Source organism: Leptidea sinapis, chromosome 27 (genome assembly GCF_905404315.1).
Source record: "Leptidea sinapis chromosome 27, ilLepSina1.1, whole genome shotgun sequence".
Taxonomy (NCBI): Eukaryota; Metazoa; Arthropoda; class Insecta; order Lepidoptera; family Pieridae; genus Leptidea; species Leptidea sinapis.
In genome coordinates, this window is record NC_066291.1 from 9947836 (window position 1) to 9969321 (window position 21486).

The 21486-nt window shown below is 32.6% G+C and overlaps 1 protein-coding gene across 1 annotated transcript in view; it reads left to right on the forward strand.

The window, feature by feature from the left end:
* Positions 1-21486, forward strand: part of LOC126972667 (triple functional domain protein-like) — a 41956-nt gene that overhangs the window by 12583 nt on the left and 7887 nt on the right. The window contains exons 4-6 of the mRNA XM_050819548.1: positions 6422-6736; positions 8879-9019; positions 13267-13480. Coding sequence (XP_050675505.1) covers positions 6422-6736; positions 8879-9019; positions 13267-13480 — 670 coding nt within the window. The remainder of the gene's footprint in view (positions 1-6421; positions 6737-8878; positions 9020-13266; positions 13481-21486) is intronic.

Genomic DNA, 21486 nt, shown 5'->3' on the forward strand with positions numbered 1-21486 from the left:
CGCCTGAGTTTCTTGGGCCTGTTCTTTTCTGAAGTCTGAGGCATACATTTTCGATTGGGTGGTAGTTTTTGCCGTTTAATGAGTGATTTTAAATGTTATTTTAAATAAATAAATTTGAATTTGAATTTGAACTTCATACTAGTACCGTCATCGCAATGCGACATTTACCCGCATCACGTTAATATCTGCCATGCCACATCAGCGCGTTTTTTTTCCTCGCACACTCACTTTGTGCAACAATTAGCCTGTATGTATTACCAATAAAACTTAGGCACCTTCAAACACAAAGCTTACATCTGCCTTTAAGACCTCGCATTTCTTGACCTATGGTATGCGGTTCTCCATAAGCGGATTTTACTTATCACCGGAGTGACACTTACAGTTTTGCCTTCTCATATCTTTATATATATATATATATATATATATTATATATATATATATAAAGATATGAGAAATATATTATATATATATATATAATTCTTCTGTATGTTAAGAGTGAACTCCTCCTATACGGCTGGACCGATTTGAATTAAACTTTCTGTGTGTATTCAAGTCGATTCGAGGATGGTTTAGATTCACAATTCAACTACCTCCTAAATGGCTGGACCAATGATGATTTTTTCGAGTGTTCCAGTGAATTTGAGATTGGTATAGATTCTCAATACATTCAACATATAATTCTCCTACGTATGTTAGTGATCTCCTCCTAACGTCTGGACCGATTTTAAACTTTTAATACGCGGGTACAGGACAACGTCTGTCGGGTCCGCTAGTTATATATATAATCCTAGCTTCTTTTTAGTGCTTCAAGTAGGTTTTTTTTTCCTTGGACCGTATTATGCTGTCTGAGTTATAGGCGGATGCGATGAATAAGTTAAATTTCGGTTTATCAACCATTATTATAGATAACACTATCATAAAAGGATATTCGATGTTTGACATTGCCCATATTATTTGAGCAACAGGGAAATCCCACAAAAAGTTTGATAAACTCTCTAAGCTCTAGCTATGCACTAACTATGCACGTTGGTATTGATATCTCATTAAGAAAATTATCTATAAAAAGGGCATTACAAAATATCTGATTGTTCGGATGACAACAACAGCCTTTGGATTAGGAGATAGCTAATAGTTGTGTTATAAATACGTATTATAAATGATGTATTTAAGTTATTATTAAATTAATAAAATAGCTAAGTTATAATCTTAATTTAAGGCATTTAAAAGTGCTATTTTTGTGGCCTTAATACTGAATAAACGATTAAATTTAAATTTGATGTATTTGAAAATACTATTAATAATTTAATAAGTTATGAACTAAAAGTATATTTAATGCCTCAATCAGCCATTATCAGTTAATATGTTACGCGATTAAGAGGTAGAACAAATGCACAAAGAACTTTGAAAAACCAGCTATTTTAGGCCAGCTATATATTTCCAAGATTTTAATCGCGGTAATAAATAACTAAGACTATTATAATAAAACACTTTTACGAACGGCTTGAATAGAAAATATCTATATATATATAAAAATTAATTGCTGTTCGTTAGTCTCGCTAAAACTCGAGAACGGCTGGACCGATTTGGCTAATTTTGGTCTTAAATTAATTTGAATAAATATGAAAATGCTCGGAAATAAATAAAAACAACAAATTTGTTTTTCCTTTGATGTGTCCATACATAATTTCTATGAGAGAATTTATTGACGCACGGCTTGACAGTTCTGCTGTGAAACAATTTCATTACGACAGCAAGGTGCATATTTTACGAAGTAATTCTTGATGTTATGATATATTATTGACAAATTCATAAAAAACATTATTTTATTTATTATAATATACAGAACAACGTCTGTCGGGTCAACTAGTATTCAATAATTTCACTGTAATCACAACTATATACAAGTATTACTAAATGAATTATAACAATAGTGCAGTCGGGTGACCAGCATCCATCACGTCCGATACTTTCGACTGCGCCAACAAGAAGTGCCCAATAGCCAAGAGCAATTCGTAATAGTTACCCTACTACCAATCTTAATGACACGAAACTACGAACATCATAATAAAGTGACATCACTAAGATTTTGCAATTACTTTTACTAAAACATATAACAATTACTAAAAATATAGTAATTACAAGCTGACCCAGCAAACGTTGTATGACCGAAATTAAAATCGCGATACAAAAGTAACTGTTGATCGTAGATGGGTGAAAATTTGAAGTTGTATGTATTTTTAATGCTGACTCATAATCAAACAAATTAAAAAAAAATGTCAAAAGTTCAAAGTTTAACACCATGACACGAGAATTTTATGTATTAGATAATAACTTAAACTATTCTATTAATATTATCATAAATTAATGTTGGTACTAATTGGAATGTCAAATAACAATAACACTACACTATTATACTGCTAGTAATAACTGTCGTCACATACATAAATCATATTATGGATTGGATAGAGATCTTGAACGGTGAACGAAAGTAATTCACATATTATGTATAATCCCCACGGTTTACTATACATTCGGAATCTTGTTCAAATATGATTTCTGAAATGTCACTAAGTTGTCACTTGTCCCTCTCTCAACCTGTAGTGATATAAATATATATATAGGTGGATGCGTATAAGTGTTAATAGTATTACTAACTGAACACTCGATAACGATTCGCTTCGATCGATCGAAATATACTAGCATATAGACGACCTGACAGATAATGCGTGATCAATTTTGATTTGTCAATGTGTGCGTTAGCTAGTGGTTTCATATTCAACATACTAATGTAAGCTAAATTCAACCGTGGCTAACTGTTTACAACTTGACAACCAAAATCAGTTACAGTAAGTATTGTTTTCGCTTTCCTTTTCTATCTATGATCTTCTATCTCGCACGCTATGTTTTTCTTTACGTTTAGTATATTGTTATTCTATTTACCAAACAGATTTTTTTTGCGCCAAAAATATTTGAACAGAAAAGTTTCCTTCCGCCTCTATGTTTTAATATATTTTTCTGTTTGGTATATCATTTGTATCACTATTTGTAGGTACATCGATATTGATCCCCAGGTACGTTAGAAGGACTCATACGTTTTCACTTTTTACAACATGTACATCCTTTTGTACTTTACAATAATTATCAAACACAATAATGAAAATGCTCAACGGCGTAAGTCTTAGTAATTATATTTACCAGACCACAGTCTCACGCTCTATATGGCACAGATCCGTTCATATACTATACATCTCCATAATCTTATTATGATTAGCTATAATTCTACCATGGATAATCACATAGTTTAAAAAGGATTGGATGCATATTCCCAGAGACATCAAACACTTGTTGCTGAAATTTACAATCTCAACAGTGGCTCTCAAAAAAGTCAGGAGACTTCTGTTGTACGAACAACAGTTATTTTAGCTTGACATAACATAAGCATAAATACTTTTTGAAAGTCTTCAAGTATTTTATAATTATTTTCCTTATATACATTCCAATGGAAGGATTTTAGCATAAGATTTCATCTAGATGAATACCACAGCGGTGCTTTTATGTGCCATGTAACAGTAATGTGCAAGTATTGTTGAGTATCGGTTCTAAGGGGGTTATAGCTAGTGAAATAACCGGGCCAATGACAGTTAACATCTTATGTTTCAAAGTGACAAGCATAATAATTGTGATGCCGAACAGAGTTTTGGATTCGAGTCGTGAATCCTGAGTCTTGCTCATTTCGACCCATTTTGTCAAAAATTTACATCTACATATATAAAAATGAATTGCTGTTCGTTAGTCTCGAGAACGACTGGACCGATTTAGCTGATTTTGGTCTTGAATTATTTGTGGAAGTCCAGAGAAGGTTTAAAAGGTGAATAAATATGAAAATGTTCGGAATTAAATAAAAACAACAATTTTGTTTTTCCTTTGATGTGTCCCCCGTCGTTCACAAATCAAATCGAAAGAATAGTTTAAAATGAATAACTAATTAAAATTTTTATATCGTTCGAGCCTTTTCCGGAGGTAAAATAAACTGAATTTTGGCTACCTATAGTTGGTAGATTTTATGTACGATTTAATATTTGGTAGGTCTGAGAATCAGTCGTCATCTATTTTTTATACCCCAAAGTTTTTTTTTCTTATTACTTTATATGGCAATACAACGTTTGCTGGGTCAGATAGTCCTTTTATAAAAATGCTTTATTCATTATTCAATCTGTCTATATTATTAGTACAACTTAATATATTTTATTAATTTGAAGACGATATTTTGATCCAATTGCATGAATCGTGGTCGAATATATACATCGTGAGTACCCGACATTATAATTACTAGCTCAAGTTTATTCAACTTTTATTTCCTAAAAACCTCATCAAGATATTCCATCAATATGTCTTTAAAGCTACCGTGGTGTAATTTCCTCATTTCTCTCAATCTAGAAAGTGGCAAGATCGCGTAGGTAATGAAAATTCTATTACCATAGATTAAGAATTAGTAGATTTATAATAAATTATGAGTTTGATAATTGTTATTTTTTTTTTTATGGAATAGGAAGACAAACGAGCGAACGGGTCACCTGTTGTTAAGTGATCACCGCCGCCCACAATCTCTTGCAACACCAGAGGAATCACAGGAGCGTTGCCGGCCTTTAAGGAAGGTGTACGCGCTTTTTTTGAAGGTACCCATGTCGTATCGTCCCTGAAACACCGCCCAAGAAGAAAGAAGAAAGCTCCTTGAAAACCGCACTGTGGAGGACCGCCACACATCCAGATGGTGAGGATGATATCCTAACTTGTGGCGTGTCGTGCGAAGGTGGAATTCGGCGGCAGGAATCAGGTTGTGTTTTGTATGTTAAAAAATCGTAATGTTGTTTTCTCGAAATGACTAAAAAGGAAGATAAAATAGATTACATGTGGACCCGTTAGTGTTTTAATAAATTAAATTTAACACTTTTAAAATATGACACAGTTTAAACTTAAGATTATACGAACTTAGTGAGCTAGTCACTTAATATTCAATGAATCTTGCATAACCTCTCAATTAATTGAAAAATGTGCAAAACCCCGACCCACATCTGCCCAGTTAAACTATTAATTAAGATTATAATTTTGGCTATGGGGAAAGTTTGCACACTGTCATGCGCCATTTCCTTGCAAACAAACTTCGCAGTCTAGTTGGCCGGATTAAATTCTGCTCCAGTAACTGTAGTCGATCATGATCGTATATCTCATGACATTGTACTTTTATTAAATTATACAAGATCAGATTTTATTCTTTACTTGGATATCAGCCATTTAAATCACGAATTGTCTAAGAGATTTGTGGATGCATATTTCATTTCGGTTAGTCAAGCAATGTCACTTTGTAATAAAAATAATAAAATTTTAATAAATGATTAGACATGTGCACACTACAAGAAAAACAATTATTTGAATTTTTCCTTTCTGTTTGTTTGTTCCGGCTAAATACCGAAACGGCTAGAAAACGAATTAGGATACCACGAAGATTCTGGAATTACGAAACTTTAACACTTTTAAAACTATCAGACATCAAAGCATATTAAAATACTTACTTTTTTCCCCAAAAAACTTTTTAACGTCGATAACACCAAACACCGGCCTAATGGCGGTAAGCGACTATTTTCAAAATGAATAGTCAGTAGTGACGTACAGAATACACTATACAAAAGAATTTAATATCGCTGGAATTTTTTAAACTAGCCTAATGGCCTAAGTACACATAGTGCCAAGGTACAACAGGTTTCCCTAATTATAATAATAATAAAGCCATTTATTCCATATCTCTAAAAAAGTGTACATTTGAAATAATATTAGTTTTTTGTTAGTATTATTTGCTTAATCTAGGTTTTTAGTACAGTTGTTATTTAGTTACTTTTTTAGATATGGATCCCAGATTGGGTAAAGGCCTCCTCCAACTTCATCCACAACTTTCTGTCAAGTGCTTTCTGCATCCATTCTTTTCCTGCTGATTGTGCTGTATCATCAGCCACCGTTTTATTGGTCTTCATACATTTCGTTTTCCTGATGTTGGCCCCTTCCAACGTGTAATTTCTCTAGTCCATATACTGTCGGTATACCATGCAATATGTCCAGCCCATTTCCATTTAAGTGCCAGTTCATGTGTGAGTGCATCTGTCTGTGATCTTGGTTTTCTGTCTTATCCTGGCGCTTCTTATTTTATCTATCTAAAAGTAAGGATACTTTTAATAAGCTTCTTTCCATTGCTCTTTGATTACTCGCAATTATCTGCTTGACTTTTTCTGTAAAGGTCCACGTTTGACAGCTGTACAATAAACATGGTGGTTTCCCTACTTAATGGTCAGTAATTCTACGCAAGCGATTATGGGTTTTAAAATAGTTAAAAGATTATATATGAAATTAATGTAAAATATTTTTGTTACAGCAACGCCAATTCGAAGTAGGCGATAGATTAGATCTATCGAGTTATTTATTAGAACCAGTGCAAAGGATACCAAGATACAAATTGTTTTTGGACGACCTAGTGAAAACTTATACAAACTATGAGAATGAACGGTGCGAATCTGACTCCAGAATATCAAAATTAAGTGTGGACAGCGATGAAACTGGCGGCAGTAACGGAGAGTCGGACACTGATGAAACGCCGTTGGAAAGTTTGAGACTAGCAAAAACTATGATTGAGTGTGTTCTAACAGCAGTCGATGGTATAATGGCTTTAGAAAATATTAGAGATTGTCCTGTAAGTTAACATCTAGTACTTATACTTGTTTTTACAATTAGGTAGATATAACAATTTATTATTATTAATGTGATAACCCTTGTCTTCTGGGATTAATGTATTCATAAATTTTGTTTCCAAATTTACTATTTTATCCCAGAAGTGAGGGGTTGTCACTTTAAAAAAATTACAAATTGTTTTGATTTGAAAAAACGAGATCTCAAGTCAATTTCCTTATATGAAGATATTGGGGTTCATAAGGATATCAACTGTAAAGTAGATTCTATAGATGAAAACACAACCTAAGAGTTAAACAAGGCATATCAAGATTTATGAAACTTACTCACTCAGTTGGCTAAGTTGGAAGAGCGCTCGCATGGAACGCGAGAAGTCGCGGGTTCGAGTCCCGCATCATTTATAAATTTTGTTTTCAAATTAATGTATGTAGTTATTAGGTATAGTAGCAGATAACGTAATACAACTATCATCATATAACAAGTACAAGATATGTGATATATATGTGATCCTGAGATCCAATTAAAATTTTACATAGAATTCACAAAATACAATAAAAAAATGGACAACAGAAATAACATAATAAAATAAAGTTTAACAAAAAATAATGGAACTTAATATAGCAAATTTTATAAAGAGTATTTTTAAATAAATGTATATTTCACGGAAAATGTAAATATTATTAGCACAGTCTAAACTGTTGTATTAGTTTTACGGATTGGACTTTTTTCGATTAAAATTTTTGTTTGATAAATATTAATTCTAGATGAAATGAAAACGGTCTTGGGAGATTAATATAGGTGCTTAAAGAATATCTAATAATAAAATGTAATTCTTATTTCAAAAACCTTAAAATTTGTAAGTACCTAAATTATATGAATATATTATTTGATTTATGACACGTATTTCAGAAAATCTTTGTTCTTGAGACGATACAGCTAGAAATGACTTATAAATCATTTCTTATATTATAGAGTCAGTCAGCGTTTTATTGCCAATTGTAACTGCATCAGATAACAATAGGTCAATAAACATCCGGTCAAAGCACCTAAAGGTTTCCTCAAAACTACAGCAGGAAAGTATTGTACTTGTATTGAAAAATTATTATTACAGATAGGTTATTAAATTAGTCAAAATATTCGTTTAATTTTGATAAAGTTGTTTAGTAAAAAATACTCTAAAACTGCCACGTATTGCCACGTAAACGACTGTCATAAATCTAATACTTGTTGTATTTCATACATTTCTACATTAGAAGACACATTTGAGTTATGATACTTTGAAATAAGCAAAATTATTAATAGTAATAGTTGTTGTTTTATCAATATATTTAAGTCTTACAATGTCCACTGGAATATCATAGGATTGAGGTGTTAAATAACGATACATAAATGAAATTTAAATCACCATTAGTATGTCACAAAAAATCAAATATTTTGTATTTATAAAAAGGCTGAGTCAATTACTACGGGTACTGTACGAACAATTTATAATTATTATAACGGGTACTGCATAAATAATGTATTATTATTTAAATTTGTTTTTGGGACCTCCTATTGAACAAGGGCCGATTCGGTTCTGGCACTCACTGGCAGCTGCCGCGGCCCGCTACGCTCGGCTCTTGCGTTGTGGTCAACAGTGTAAATTTGTTTTTGGGACCTACTAGTGAACAAAAGCCGATTCAATTAGATAACAATAAGTTGATTACACACATGCAAAACTAAAAAACAATGACTATACAATAAATACAAGAAACAGACGAATCAGCGACCGCCTCATAAACTAACTATCCAGTAAAATTGTCAAAATATCATTGTATAAATAGGGCACCAGTGAAATTGTAATGTCACAAAAAGGAGGCCGTTAAGTTGTTAGAAATGAAGTCGATTGCTAATCTACAGTTTAATTATAACATCAAGGCTTTGACGTAACTTTAAAAAAATTAATACATGTGCGATTTCAATAAATATAATTTATTCGCCCAGTACCCGTAATCCCGTACAAATAGTCACTTCGTTATGAGAACTACACGCATCATGTTTGGTATTTAACATTAGTTCATATTCAAAGTGATATTAAACATTGCACCCTTGTACTACTATCCAAATGTTTGAGTAAGTTAATTTTAATATTACAATGAAATTTCAGCCTTATCTAAACCTGTTGAATCAGGGAAGGTTACTGCGTCAGAATGAATTCCTGGGAATGGACAACGCGCGGCGGCGTCGGCAGCTCATGAGAATTTTTCTGTTTGACAAATTGGTGCTCATTACCGCAGTTTATAGAAAGGTTTGTTCGTGTGACCTTTTTATTTGTCGAGTGTTCGTTCATAACTAAGATAATTTATACGTGTATATAGAGTCTCTTACTGTTACACAACAGATAAAAACAGACCAAGTATTATACTTTAGTGTGCGTGACAAGCTACGTCTTAGACTCGCGATTTGTATGACACTTAATTAGTAATTAGTAATTAATTCTAAACTCAATTTTTCGACCTTTTCACAGCTGTCATAGTCTACTTAGACGTATAAATGATCTAAGGTTGATAAATTATTTTCCATATACATTATTATGACGGGAGATCAATTAAATTAATGTTCACCTATTGCATAAAAAGTGTAAATTAATTTATTTGATCTATGTATTTTGCTAATTGCTTAAATGAATGTTTTTAGAAATCAAATTACGAATTATGGTGCTACTTAAAAAAAATACAGTTTTCTCCTCTTTATTTCTCATCATGTTGCCTGCTTACAGGTCTGGTAATTAGATAAATTTTTGATTATATCATTTAAAATATCACAAGACACAAAACATGATTCAATTAACTTCCTCAATAAAATACTAGATATTTGCGTGACGTTTTGACACTTCATTTATTGATATTATCACAAACTAGCTGACCCGACAGACGTTGTTCTGTTCATAATAAAAAAAAAACTCTTGCGGATGGAATTTTGGAAAATCCGCTGACTCTACTCGGTGAAAAGAATATTCCTACCAAATTTCAAGTCTTTAACTCTAGTGGTTCCAGAGATATCGTGATGAGTGACTATAGACGTGGAAATCTCTTATATATATATATATATATATATATAGATTAATAATTCATGGCGTATTTTGATTTAACCTTAAACTATATATTTACATGAAAATAACAGTAAATAAGTTACTCAGTCACAAGAACATTAACAAATTAAAACATTAATTATTAGATATCGGAATAAATAAAAAAATATCAAACTAACGGAACGAACAATGTTGAAATCAGTTATAATAACATGTTGATAATTAAGCGATCGTATAAATTTTTTATATTTAATCAGCTTACTTCAAAGTCGATGTAAGTTTAGGCACAAATCTTCAATATTATCGTAAATATTTACATTGTGAATCATAGTGTAATGAATCATACATAATTATTATCAAATTGAATAAAAATTGCACATCAGTATCGTCGGGTGACTGTTTCTACTGTCGCATGATAACTGCACTGATAGTAACGGGAAGTTAAATAACAGATTATTGCATTGTAACTATATTTTACTTTTAATGAATAATTGGACAAGGCGGTTTCATAGCCCTGGACGGCGGCTAACTAGATTTGGTTCGTTTTAAACGGCGTCGCATTTAGTGAAAATTCTGGGATTTTGGGACAACATCACACATAGCATAGCACGATTGCTCTTCCACGGTATTAGGGTTTTTCTCTTAAGTGCACTTTGGAATTGGCAGGTTGCATCACTTACTGTCAGCTGAACGTCTTGCAAATGTCATATCATTAGAAATTAAAGATTTTCACCGGAACTTTCTACCTCCTTCTACTCGCATTAAACCTCTTTAACAATCTTTTTTGTTTATGACACTGTTAACGTATTTATAAGATAACAATTTTACTGTTCCATTGACGTCCATTAGTGATTGAGAAAGTTTCGAGTTGATCATGAGTATTTATACTATTAACAATTATATACAGTAATAATCTTCACCTAACATACCCCGAAAAACTGTTTGAACAGTTTGTGTGCAAGATCAAGTCTATTATAATAAGTTCTATTAAATGATAATGAGAGGGACTATTCTTTTTGAGATTGATTATTAGGTTGAGCTTTTGCAACTTCTTTTTCGATTTACATTTATTTACATTGTTCCCTATAGTTTAAGATTGACTTCAGCGAACTGTGGCCCGGTTGATCTAATGAGATCTTAAGGCATAGTATTAAAATTAAAAACTTTGTTTTGGCTCACTTTGTACTTTATTTTGTAGGTATTGAATGAGATTGAATAGTCACGTTCGTTCGAGTAAAGTCAGCTCGAGTTAACTCTGGGATGACCCCCTCGGTGAGTATAGCTGTATTTGGGTCTGTTAGACTCGCATACATGAAGTTTTCACTCCTATGATGTTATTTTATGTATTTACCGTCTTCTTTGTCACCTATGACGTCATTGTGAGTGGTTATTCTAATTTGTATATTTCCCTCTACAAAATACTATCTAGCTGGATATAAATCTTTGGTTTCTTAATAAAACCGTTACAATATCTTCTCATTAACGTTTCACGCATTGAACAAATATGTGTACGTTTCTGCTCTAAATATTCCATTATAACCTTGAACGTGAAATTCCTAGCATCAGCATTCAGTGATTACAATCCGTACAGAAATAATATTTACTAAGATGTTTGCACTTAACACAGCGTAGTAAGTAATGAAATGGTAGATAGATATTACAAAAATAGTTTATTACGTGGACTCGCCTCACTGGCGTCTCTAGTAGTTTATTTCGTAGACATCGGATATTGGTTTTGTTCATTGGACTTCTTTATTGATTCTTTTATCTTTAATTTCTTGAAATAAATATTATTATTATTATTATTTTCAGTAATGTCACAACTGAGGTTGTTCTAATTGGAATAACGTCATAACTTTGGTTTGGTTAGTCATAGGTCATATTGAGGAGATAGTTGAAATTAAATTGACTGCATAGAATAATAAAGCAAATGTAGATGGAGTTATTCGAAAAATTGAACCAAGGCGTGATTATATTATGATTCCGTTTTATTATCAGTTTCCTTGAATATGATAGTTTGTTTATACAGGTTAAGGAGTTCCTAACTTTCTAATGACTAACAAATGGAAGTTTGTAATTTCTTGCCCTCCAAAGTAATGGTGTGATGTATTTATTGTTTATATAGGATTGTTGATTCTGCTACTAGAAAATCATTGTTCTCAGCGGCGGGGTGTTTATTGTACTAATCCTTCTCCAGTACTTGATGACGTAAAAGATTTTTGCAACGCATTCACAAATGAATCGGCTTCAGTTCCTACATCTCCCTATGGTTAAAATTAATAAATACTTGATTTAAGACACATCTACTAACTCTAATACATCGTTAGTAATACTCCATAGATCGAGTTTATCTTGGCTTTAATTTAAATTGAGATGGTTTTTGTAAATCTCTGATCTCTGTTGCTAAAACTTTATAGAAAATAATTTACCTGCGTATTTTTTTAGGCTAGTATAAAATCCAGTGTGTGCTGTAGAAGTCAAAACTTCATAAATCGTGGTTAATAATACGAAATACAGCATTTTTTTTGTAATTGAGTAGTACGTATGAATTACTCTGGCATTAGTGATAGCTCAGTATCATTCAATACTCACAAAAGAAAGTACACAGAGTGCCTTATGAAATTTTCAGTATGGAATTCCAGAACAAGCTTATCACCTTCTTAATGTCTAGCAATGAAATTTGCCCATTACAGTAATATGATTCTAAATTGAAATGATAAATTTATATATAATGACGTCAGCATGTATACTCAAATGTCTATAAATACGAAAACAATGCAAATGCACTTATTCTAGTTTCGCTTGTTAATAACTCAACGTCATTTGGAACAAATTAATTGCTTGCATCCTCATATGTGACAGGATTTGACTTCACAACTATTAGTAAGTCTTTGTATTTAAAGTTTTAAGCTCTTTTGTATTCTAGATAGTTATTTCTAAATTTATATATCGAAACCATGCTGTGAATATTTTAATCAAATCAAAATTTAAATTTATAATCGCCATTTATACTTTATTGGATGATACTGATGACGGATTTGACTATCGATTTAATTTTTTGGAAGTTTATTGAACTTTTGTGTCTTTTTTAATTAGTATCAATTATTTGTTTCTTGATCTCATTCCAGTATATCTGGTGTCTTACCTCTAGCCAAAATTGCAGTAAAATAGAATAGACTTTATTTCGTTATATGAAAAAGTTGCAAGACGAGTAGCTGATGGTAAGAGATACGGTAGTGTCGCTCAGGATTCTTGTTTGAAGCCAAATTGAATACATTCATTTCTTCAACATTAGATGCTAAGGTTCATTTGCCCAGTAATACCACTACGGCACCCTTCAAACCAAATCACAATAATGCTTGCACATGACTTCTTCAAAGCAGAAAAACTCAGTGCTGTTGTACCAAACTAATCTGAAAGAAACCTCCCACTAGTAGACTATTTTATGATAATTAATTTTGCAGCAATTAACAGTGGAATTCTTCATCTATAAAGACCATATTCCTGTGGACGACCTCGGTATCACGGCGAAGGAGCATGACCAATTTAAATTCAGTATTTGGTACAAGAATAGAAATTTGAAGTCTTACAAGCTCGAGACGAGAGATCCTGTTATAAGGAGTTCATGGGTTGAAGAAATTACTTCATTGTTATGGGAACAGGCGATGGAGAAGAAAGGTAAGAATTACTTAGATATCTTTGTATGTAGTTAATTAATAATGATAAAAATACTGCAAAAGTTATTAAACTATTTCACTAAAACTAAGAAGGTTATTTGCTTAAGATGTTATACAATTTTATTAGCTTAAGAGCAAGACAGTCAGCCTAGCGAAACTCACTAAGAAAAAAGCGATTCACTCGATTGTATGAAACGTTCAGTCATTCACAGATTAACAGATGACGGCTATAATCTTGTAAGAAACGGAGATAGCAGAAATCCACCACGTTTTAAGCGACTGTTCGCTTGCAAACCTAGCCGGATTATACTTCGTCGCCAATCGCCATACTGTAATTACTACTATTTCAAACGTACGTCAAATGAATGCACGTTTCATACTAAAATAAATTTAAATTTTTACTTAGACAGTCCCATCTCTTATAATGTAGTATTTAAATCCTCTTTGCCCGCACTGAGCGTGCCGGTATGTTCGTTTGTCCTCATCTTCCATAAAAAACGTGATATTAGCTTATACCCAGATTCAATATAAATATGTGTATAAATATTCTCTAAATAAAATAGACTAAAGTTATAGGTAATTAATGTACCATTAGAGTATTTGTTTTAAAACGTTATGTATTTCGATAATTTAATACAAACATATTGAACAAGGTAAGAAAAATATATGTTGTAACTGAATATTATGATGCGGAAGTTTTGTTTGCCACATGTACTGGGCAATTTATTACCTGTCATTTTATAACTTTAACGAGGCTATTTATGTACGCAAAAGAGATTTTCCTCCAATTCAGATTTAGCTTTGGCCTGGATTTGGATCGCTTAAATCTGTTCCAAATCAATTGTTATTAATTACAGATGAGTGTAACGAGTGTGTGTGATGACTGTAGGTGCATATAAAAAAACCTTTTATTTCTTACAAAATATCTTTCAACAAATTATGATGTTGAGTTGTATGATTTAAAAAATATTATTTTTAGATTAGTTTCTTAGTATAAGTTTAAGATTTTATTTCAAAATTATTTTAATTTATTAAATATTCATTTTGTAAGAACCCCTCCACAGGTGAAGGTGGTTTTCTAGCAAGGTAGGCACTGTTGTAGATCTAACGTGTTGTAGTTGAGCTTTAGTCTGACAGTGCGATATAAGTTGTATGAAACGCTCCTTGCTTCGTATATGCAATCTGTAGACTGCCTACCGTAGGTAGTAAATTAACTTTAACACTATTTAGGTTCATAACGAGGTAGGCACTACCTAATTGCCTATATGATATGCACGCCCCTGGGTGAAGGCCTCTTTCAAAGAAAGCCAATTATCTCTGTTTTGAGCTTCTTTCACCCAGTGTTGGCCGGCAACATTAGTTATTTCATCCTCCCATCTCATTTGGGGTTTCCCTCTGGATCGTTTGCTTTTGGGTCCTTTCCATGAAGTCACCCTTGCTGCCTATCTTTGGTCTTGCAGGCGTACTGTGTGGGCTTCCTACTTCCGTTTTAGTTTTTGACCATAATGAAGAGCGTCAGTCGCTTAAATCGTTCGTAGTGTCATGTCTTATGGAATTATATTGTGAGGTAGGGCTGCAGATATTGACAACATATTTGTGCTGCAGAAAAGAGCAATTCGAGCAGTCTATAAAATGCTTTCAAGGGATTTATTGAGAAAAAAGTTTAGTGAAATTAATATTATGAGAGTACACTGCCAGTACATATATGAGAACCTCCTATACGCTCATAAACATATTAGCAAATTTAAGAAGAATAGTGATGTACATAGTGTAAATACTCGAAACAAACATAAACTCGCAATTACATCTACTAGGCTCCGTAAAATTGCTAAATCTTTTAAAGTAGTATATTTTAGTTATATTTTATAATAAACTCCCAAATAATATTACCTATTAAAAAATTTAAATGTATCGTAAAAAATAAACTAACATCTAAGGCCTATTATTTTGTAAAAGATTATTTGAATGTTAAAGATAGTTAGTTAAGACTAAACTTCTTATTTTTGTGTGTGGAATTCTGCAGGTGCATACTTACTGATAAATGTTATTTTTTTATGTGTATAGGCACACAAACAAATCACTAAAATTTAAATAAGAGAATTAAACAGAATAATAAAATTTGAAAAATAATTTTATTAACGATGCGGGGGTCGAACCCACGACCTCTCGGGTTCCGAGCGAGTGCTCTCCCAACTGAGCTAACCGCTCTTGTGACGTATCGTCATAAAATCTTGTATGTTTTGTTCAACTCAGGTTGTGGCTCATATAGTTTACCATATATACGAATATTTGTTGTAGGTCATTAATGCTCGGCATACTTTATAGTTATTAGTAATTTGACGTATTCCGTAAGGAAGTGAAAGGGGCGATATTATTTGTGATAATTTTAAACCACATATGGATTATACAAAAGATAACCATTTTTGAGTTATCAGGTTTTTTAGCTTTTTCAAAATAAGTCAAAAATACAACATTAAAAATGCATTTATAAAAAGTATCAATTTATATCTCATTTATAAACATGATTAAACACTTAATATTTATCAATACAACTATTGTCGGACTAAATTTAAAAATATTATTTCAATATTTATTTGAGATCTATTTTCACAAAAATGCCTTAGATAAACTTATATTAAATAAAATAAAAACATGGGAATTAATTCTAACAGTAATAATCTGTATCTGCGACTCTTTAATACTACAGTATTTTGTGTTAGTTCATTATAACAGATCATTAATTTCAAGCCATTATTACGTTATAAAAAAACAGCATCAAAGTTCTAATTGAAAGATTTAGTTCCTCTTAATATCGTATATATTCATCTTTCAATATCCTGATCCAGTTAAGGTTATTAAGGCAAAAATTAAGAAAATATTGGTTTGTCTTCGGTCCTTGAGACGAGTCCAGATTATCAAGTAAATCGAACATCTAAAAAGTGGCAAAAAATACTATTCAGAATTCTGTAACATGTAAGGTACAACCCAAAATAAAGAGTACAGAATGTGTATAATTATTTTCCAGTTAGAGCACAATTTCAGTAAAATATCTCTGTAATTCCGGTATTATAACATAGTTGCCTAGAGCGAATGAAAATGAACTGTTCATTCAGTTTGCATAATGTAGTATCATAATGACGTACGCTGACGAGTGGCGTATTCGTATGAATAGAGACCGAAGACCTGGGAACGTGTCACAGATGTATTTTATTCATTATTAACACTGCTCCCAACTTCGTCGTGTGAATTTGTTTGAATTTCATTATATGTCGGCTGATTCGTAAACCGCAACGCAGAATTTATTTGTCGAGCGATTATTAACAATTTAATTTGACGCTTCGATGGCCGGCACATTGCTTGACAAGATAAACGAATAATTCAAGTATTAACGTTCGATTAATTTATGCTTTGTACTCAGTAATAGTTGGATTAATGGAGTGTTCGTTTGGGAGGGCAATTGTACTGATGCGTTTGAATGCCATCTTTTACATTGTACGATAACGGTCGTGAAACGACACTGGTAAATTGTTGGTCGCGATGAACACGGTTGGTCAACGTCTATGGTCAAAAATACATATTAATTCACTCATTTAAAAACATACTTGCAAATTTTACAAAGTTATAATATGAATAACTAGCCTCCTGCTCGCGACATTGTCCGCTTGGATTCTTTAAGGCAGCAATATATATATTATATACTTGCCTGCATCTAACATGACAATATTTAGTCTATATGTTGTCACCACCTCTTGTTAAAATTGCAAAAGTTTATTAAATTTATTCAGAAGTTCGCCCGCCGCCGGACCGCATCATAGTATCGCGCACTCGGTTGGTCATTGTCATTATTAAAAAAAACTATACTTTAAATACCAGATTTGATGTATTTATTTTGGTATAAAGATCAGTTTTATACTTCCAAATGTGCGTTAGAAAAAATTAATTTCAATCAATTTTATTGTATTTATGGTTCACTATTTTGGCGATAATGGCTTTCACATAAAAGATAGATTTGTAGAGTTATATTTTGAATAATTCACACTATATCTTTATAAATAGCCTATGTGTTATTCTGATGTGTAAGCAAAACTATTGTAAAGTTTCATCAAAATCCTTTCAGTAGTTTTTGCGTGAAAAAATAACATACATCTATACATTCTTACAAGCTTTCGCGTGTATAATTTGTAGGATTAATTTTTATGATTTTAAATTAATATTTTTTGAAATGTTTCATGCGTATTATCGCTTGCTGCGTTTTATCTCCATTAATAGTGTAACTATTCCAAATTCTTTATTATTTTTTTTTATGTGAGAAAGTGACAATACGAGCAATAGACTTTCACAAGTAGATAAAAGCGCTCGGACGGAACCCGAGAGATTGCGGGTTCGAGTCCCGCATCGTTCTTGAAATTATATCAACAATTATGGGTATTATGATTATTATTGGTACGTCAACGGCGCCTATTTCTGCCGTGAAAAAGTAATGTGTAAACATTACTGTGTTTCGGTCTGAAATCCGCCGTAGTTAGTGAAATTACTGGGCAAATGAGATTTAACATCTATCGTCTCAAGGTGACGAGCTTTAACAGAATTTTTGGGTTTTTTAAAAATAGGGCGGTAGGGCGTTTCAATTACCATCAACTGAACATCCTGCTCGTCTCGTCCCTTATTTTCATAAAAATAAAACATTATACTAGTTAATAGTATAAAAATAAAAATATTTTAATTCGTTCATATGAAACGATGGCCTACGACTGATTGCTGAGAACTGGTTTAGCTTTCATTATCTGAAGATAAATTGTATAACCACGGCTTAATCAAGTAAGTTATTGGCTTAAAGGATGTTATTGAGTCCATCTGGCTCAAACTCGACCCAAGTAATGCCGTAGTTAATGCGACTAAACTTTTTAATTGATCGTCATGTGCTCCCATCTTTGTACGTGATGAGGAGAGGGTATGTTATCGTAAGTTGACGCATGCGCGGTCATTGACTGGATCTTACTGGGCGCCTGGCATATGCATATGCACTTGATGCGTACGCGCCTATGGGAACGACAGGAAATCGACTTTTTATTCCATTATTTTTAATGCGAAATCAACTTGTGTGGAAGTGTGACGTCAATGCTTGTACTGTTTAACTGAGCGTATAATTTACTGTTTAATTTTATATATTATGCTTCCTTTTGAACCTTGGTATCAGTTTACTTCTGACACTAGCGTATAGAAGACTTGACCGCCCGATAATACGTGACCAATTTTGATTTTTTTTAATGAAAAAATACGACGAGTCGAGCAGGATGTTCAGCTGATGGTAATTGATACGCTCTACCCATTACAATGCATTACCGCTCAATATTATTGAAAAACCCAAAAATTCTGAGCGGCACTGCAACTGCGCTCGTCACCTTGAGACACTAGATGTCAAGTCCCATTTGCCTAATAATTTCACTATCTACGGCGCCCGTCAGACCGAAATACAATAATGCTTACACATTACTGCTTCAAGGCAGAAATAAGCGCCGTCGTGATATCCATAATCTAGCCGACATCCTGTGCAAAGGAGCCTCCCACTGGTCAATGTGTGTTTAATATAGTAACAATAGAGTCGCCTTAGTTTTTTTATCTTGCTGTATCTCCATTAGAGGTGTACTCTCTTCCAAGCATTCTTCGCCTATACGCCAGTTTTTCGTAAGTCTATGATTTAAATAATGTTTATCTTTATTGACGACCCAGTCGAGTTGTTTGTGACCCCACCTTGAGCTAGAAGTCCCTAGTTCAAATCCCGGTAGGTGCAAACATTAGTATGATTAATAAGCGTTGCTATCGAGCTTAAGCTCGCCACACATTTTCTTTCACTCACTTTACCACACGTTTTCTTTCGTTTCTGAGCATTATTTCACTCACCTCACCACATACTTTCTTTCACGTGCTTTGCCACACGTTTTCTTTCGTTTCTGAGCATTCTTTCACTCACTTCACCACACATTTTCTTTCACTCACTTTGCAACCAGTTTTCTTTCGTTTCTGAGCATTCTTTCCTCACTTCGCCACACGTTTTCTTTCATTTCTGACTTTCGAAGCTAAATTTCGTTTCTAAAAAAATTTTCGACTCGACTAGTACCTATCGGAATACCGAGTCTCAAATTTCGTCTAGAATGGAACCACTTAGCCACCGACAGACTAATAATATTACTAACAAAATATATTTTTTTTAAATGACAATAAACCTTATGGACTTAACATTTACTTTACATCGTTGTAGAAGAAACTCTAAATATTGAAAAAATATTTACTACCGTTTAATTCAACCTGCTATTAAGTGCGATTAATTAAGTTTTCAATACAATAACTTATTTTATTTTTTAAAACTATAAATAAAATACTCAATTTTTTCTTATATCGTATAAGTTTCATTGATTTTTTTTATCCTCTGGTAAGGATACATCGCCTAATCACCTAATTCAGATATTGTATTGTCTTTTGTCTTTGAACACGTGTGTAGGTATATAACACTTATGTTTAAACGTCTTAATGTGCACGAGCACATTATGTTGATATATCGAAAAGTTGTCTTGTTTATTTTGACATATTCAATAAAACCTTCGATGTTATTGTGACACATTACCGACCAATACCACAATCCTACACCAGTATGCCGTAGGTAGCTCATTTCTTAATGTAACACGACAGAAAGTTAAACAATGCTCTTTGTTACTTCGGCGGGTATAAAATAAGTCACTATAAATGACTCATGCGATATGTAATCGATTTACAAACTGCAACTTACATAATCGAAAAACATTTTCTCATGTTTGCTTGCGATCAATGGATGAAAAACAGCTGGAAGCAACATTGACTAATTTGTTTCTTTATTTGAAATTTAACATTTATTATGTAACCAATACCAGCCAGACACAAATAGTGCAGCCAAAGACATTTTATTACATAGGTACGTACTATTATGCGAGTTATAAATTATTACGAGTATTAATTATTTATATCTGAGATAAGGGGGTATCTACGAATGACGTTAGTTGCTTGGGGGGGGCGAGAGGCTCAATCTCACGTTGGGGAGAGAAGGGTATTGGCAAACATCATGAAAATTTTCCCCGTCAGAAACATTCTATAATTGTGAGAAATCTAAGTAATTAAATTAAGGGAAATAAAAAATAATTATAATTTTAAACAACAAACAATGCAATCAAGTACAGATTTGTGAAAATTTTTGTGAGATTTGAGGAGGGGGGAGGGAGCAGAGAAAAATCGCACGACAATGGATTCCCCCTATATATATATATCGTCCTTTACATGTATATACCGTCGTATTATAATAAATAGGTAATTGCACGAAAGTCAAATATATTAATAATTATATAATAATAAAGTCGAGTATGTAGGTTAGTTCGAGTTCTAGATTGCTATCTGTATTGAATTTCGGTCTATCAACAAGCCTCGTTTTGCGTCTTTATTGGATTTCAATGTGGGAACGTTATGTATTTACATTCGCTAGGATTCAACTATCAATATTTAGGTTTGGACGGTTTGTTTATTCCGATTGGGTATTGTGTTTATAATACAGCTGATATGAATGAAGCAGGTATGTATAGTAAATAAATATCAAATGATATTATAGTAATAATAGAGGAGTTGATTGGAGTACATTGAACCGTTGACTTTAACCATGGAGGCCCCGGTTCGATCCTCGCACGAAACGTACAAATGTGTTTTCTGTTTTTGAATTCAAATGTTTAGAAGGGGTTGGTAATTTAAACGCACTTAATAAAATTAAAATATCTGTATTATACAGTTTCCACTGATAATTATAATAATAACTGACTCAATACAATTTTGGCAGTGTTACCTCTTAGAATTCACAATTAGTAATGACCGCGCGAAAAAAAAAATTTAAATTCCAAATTTCTATATTTGATATTAAAATATATATATACAAAATTACTTAAAACTGAGCGCTCTGGCTTATAAAGGGCACGACGGTCTGCTGAGATGATG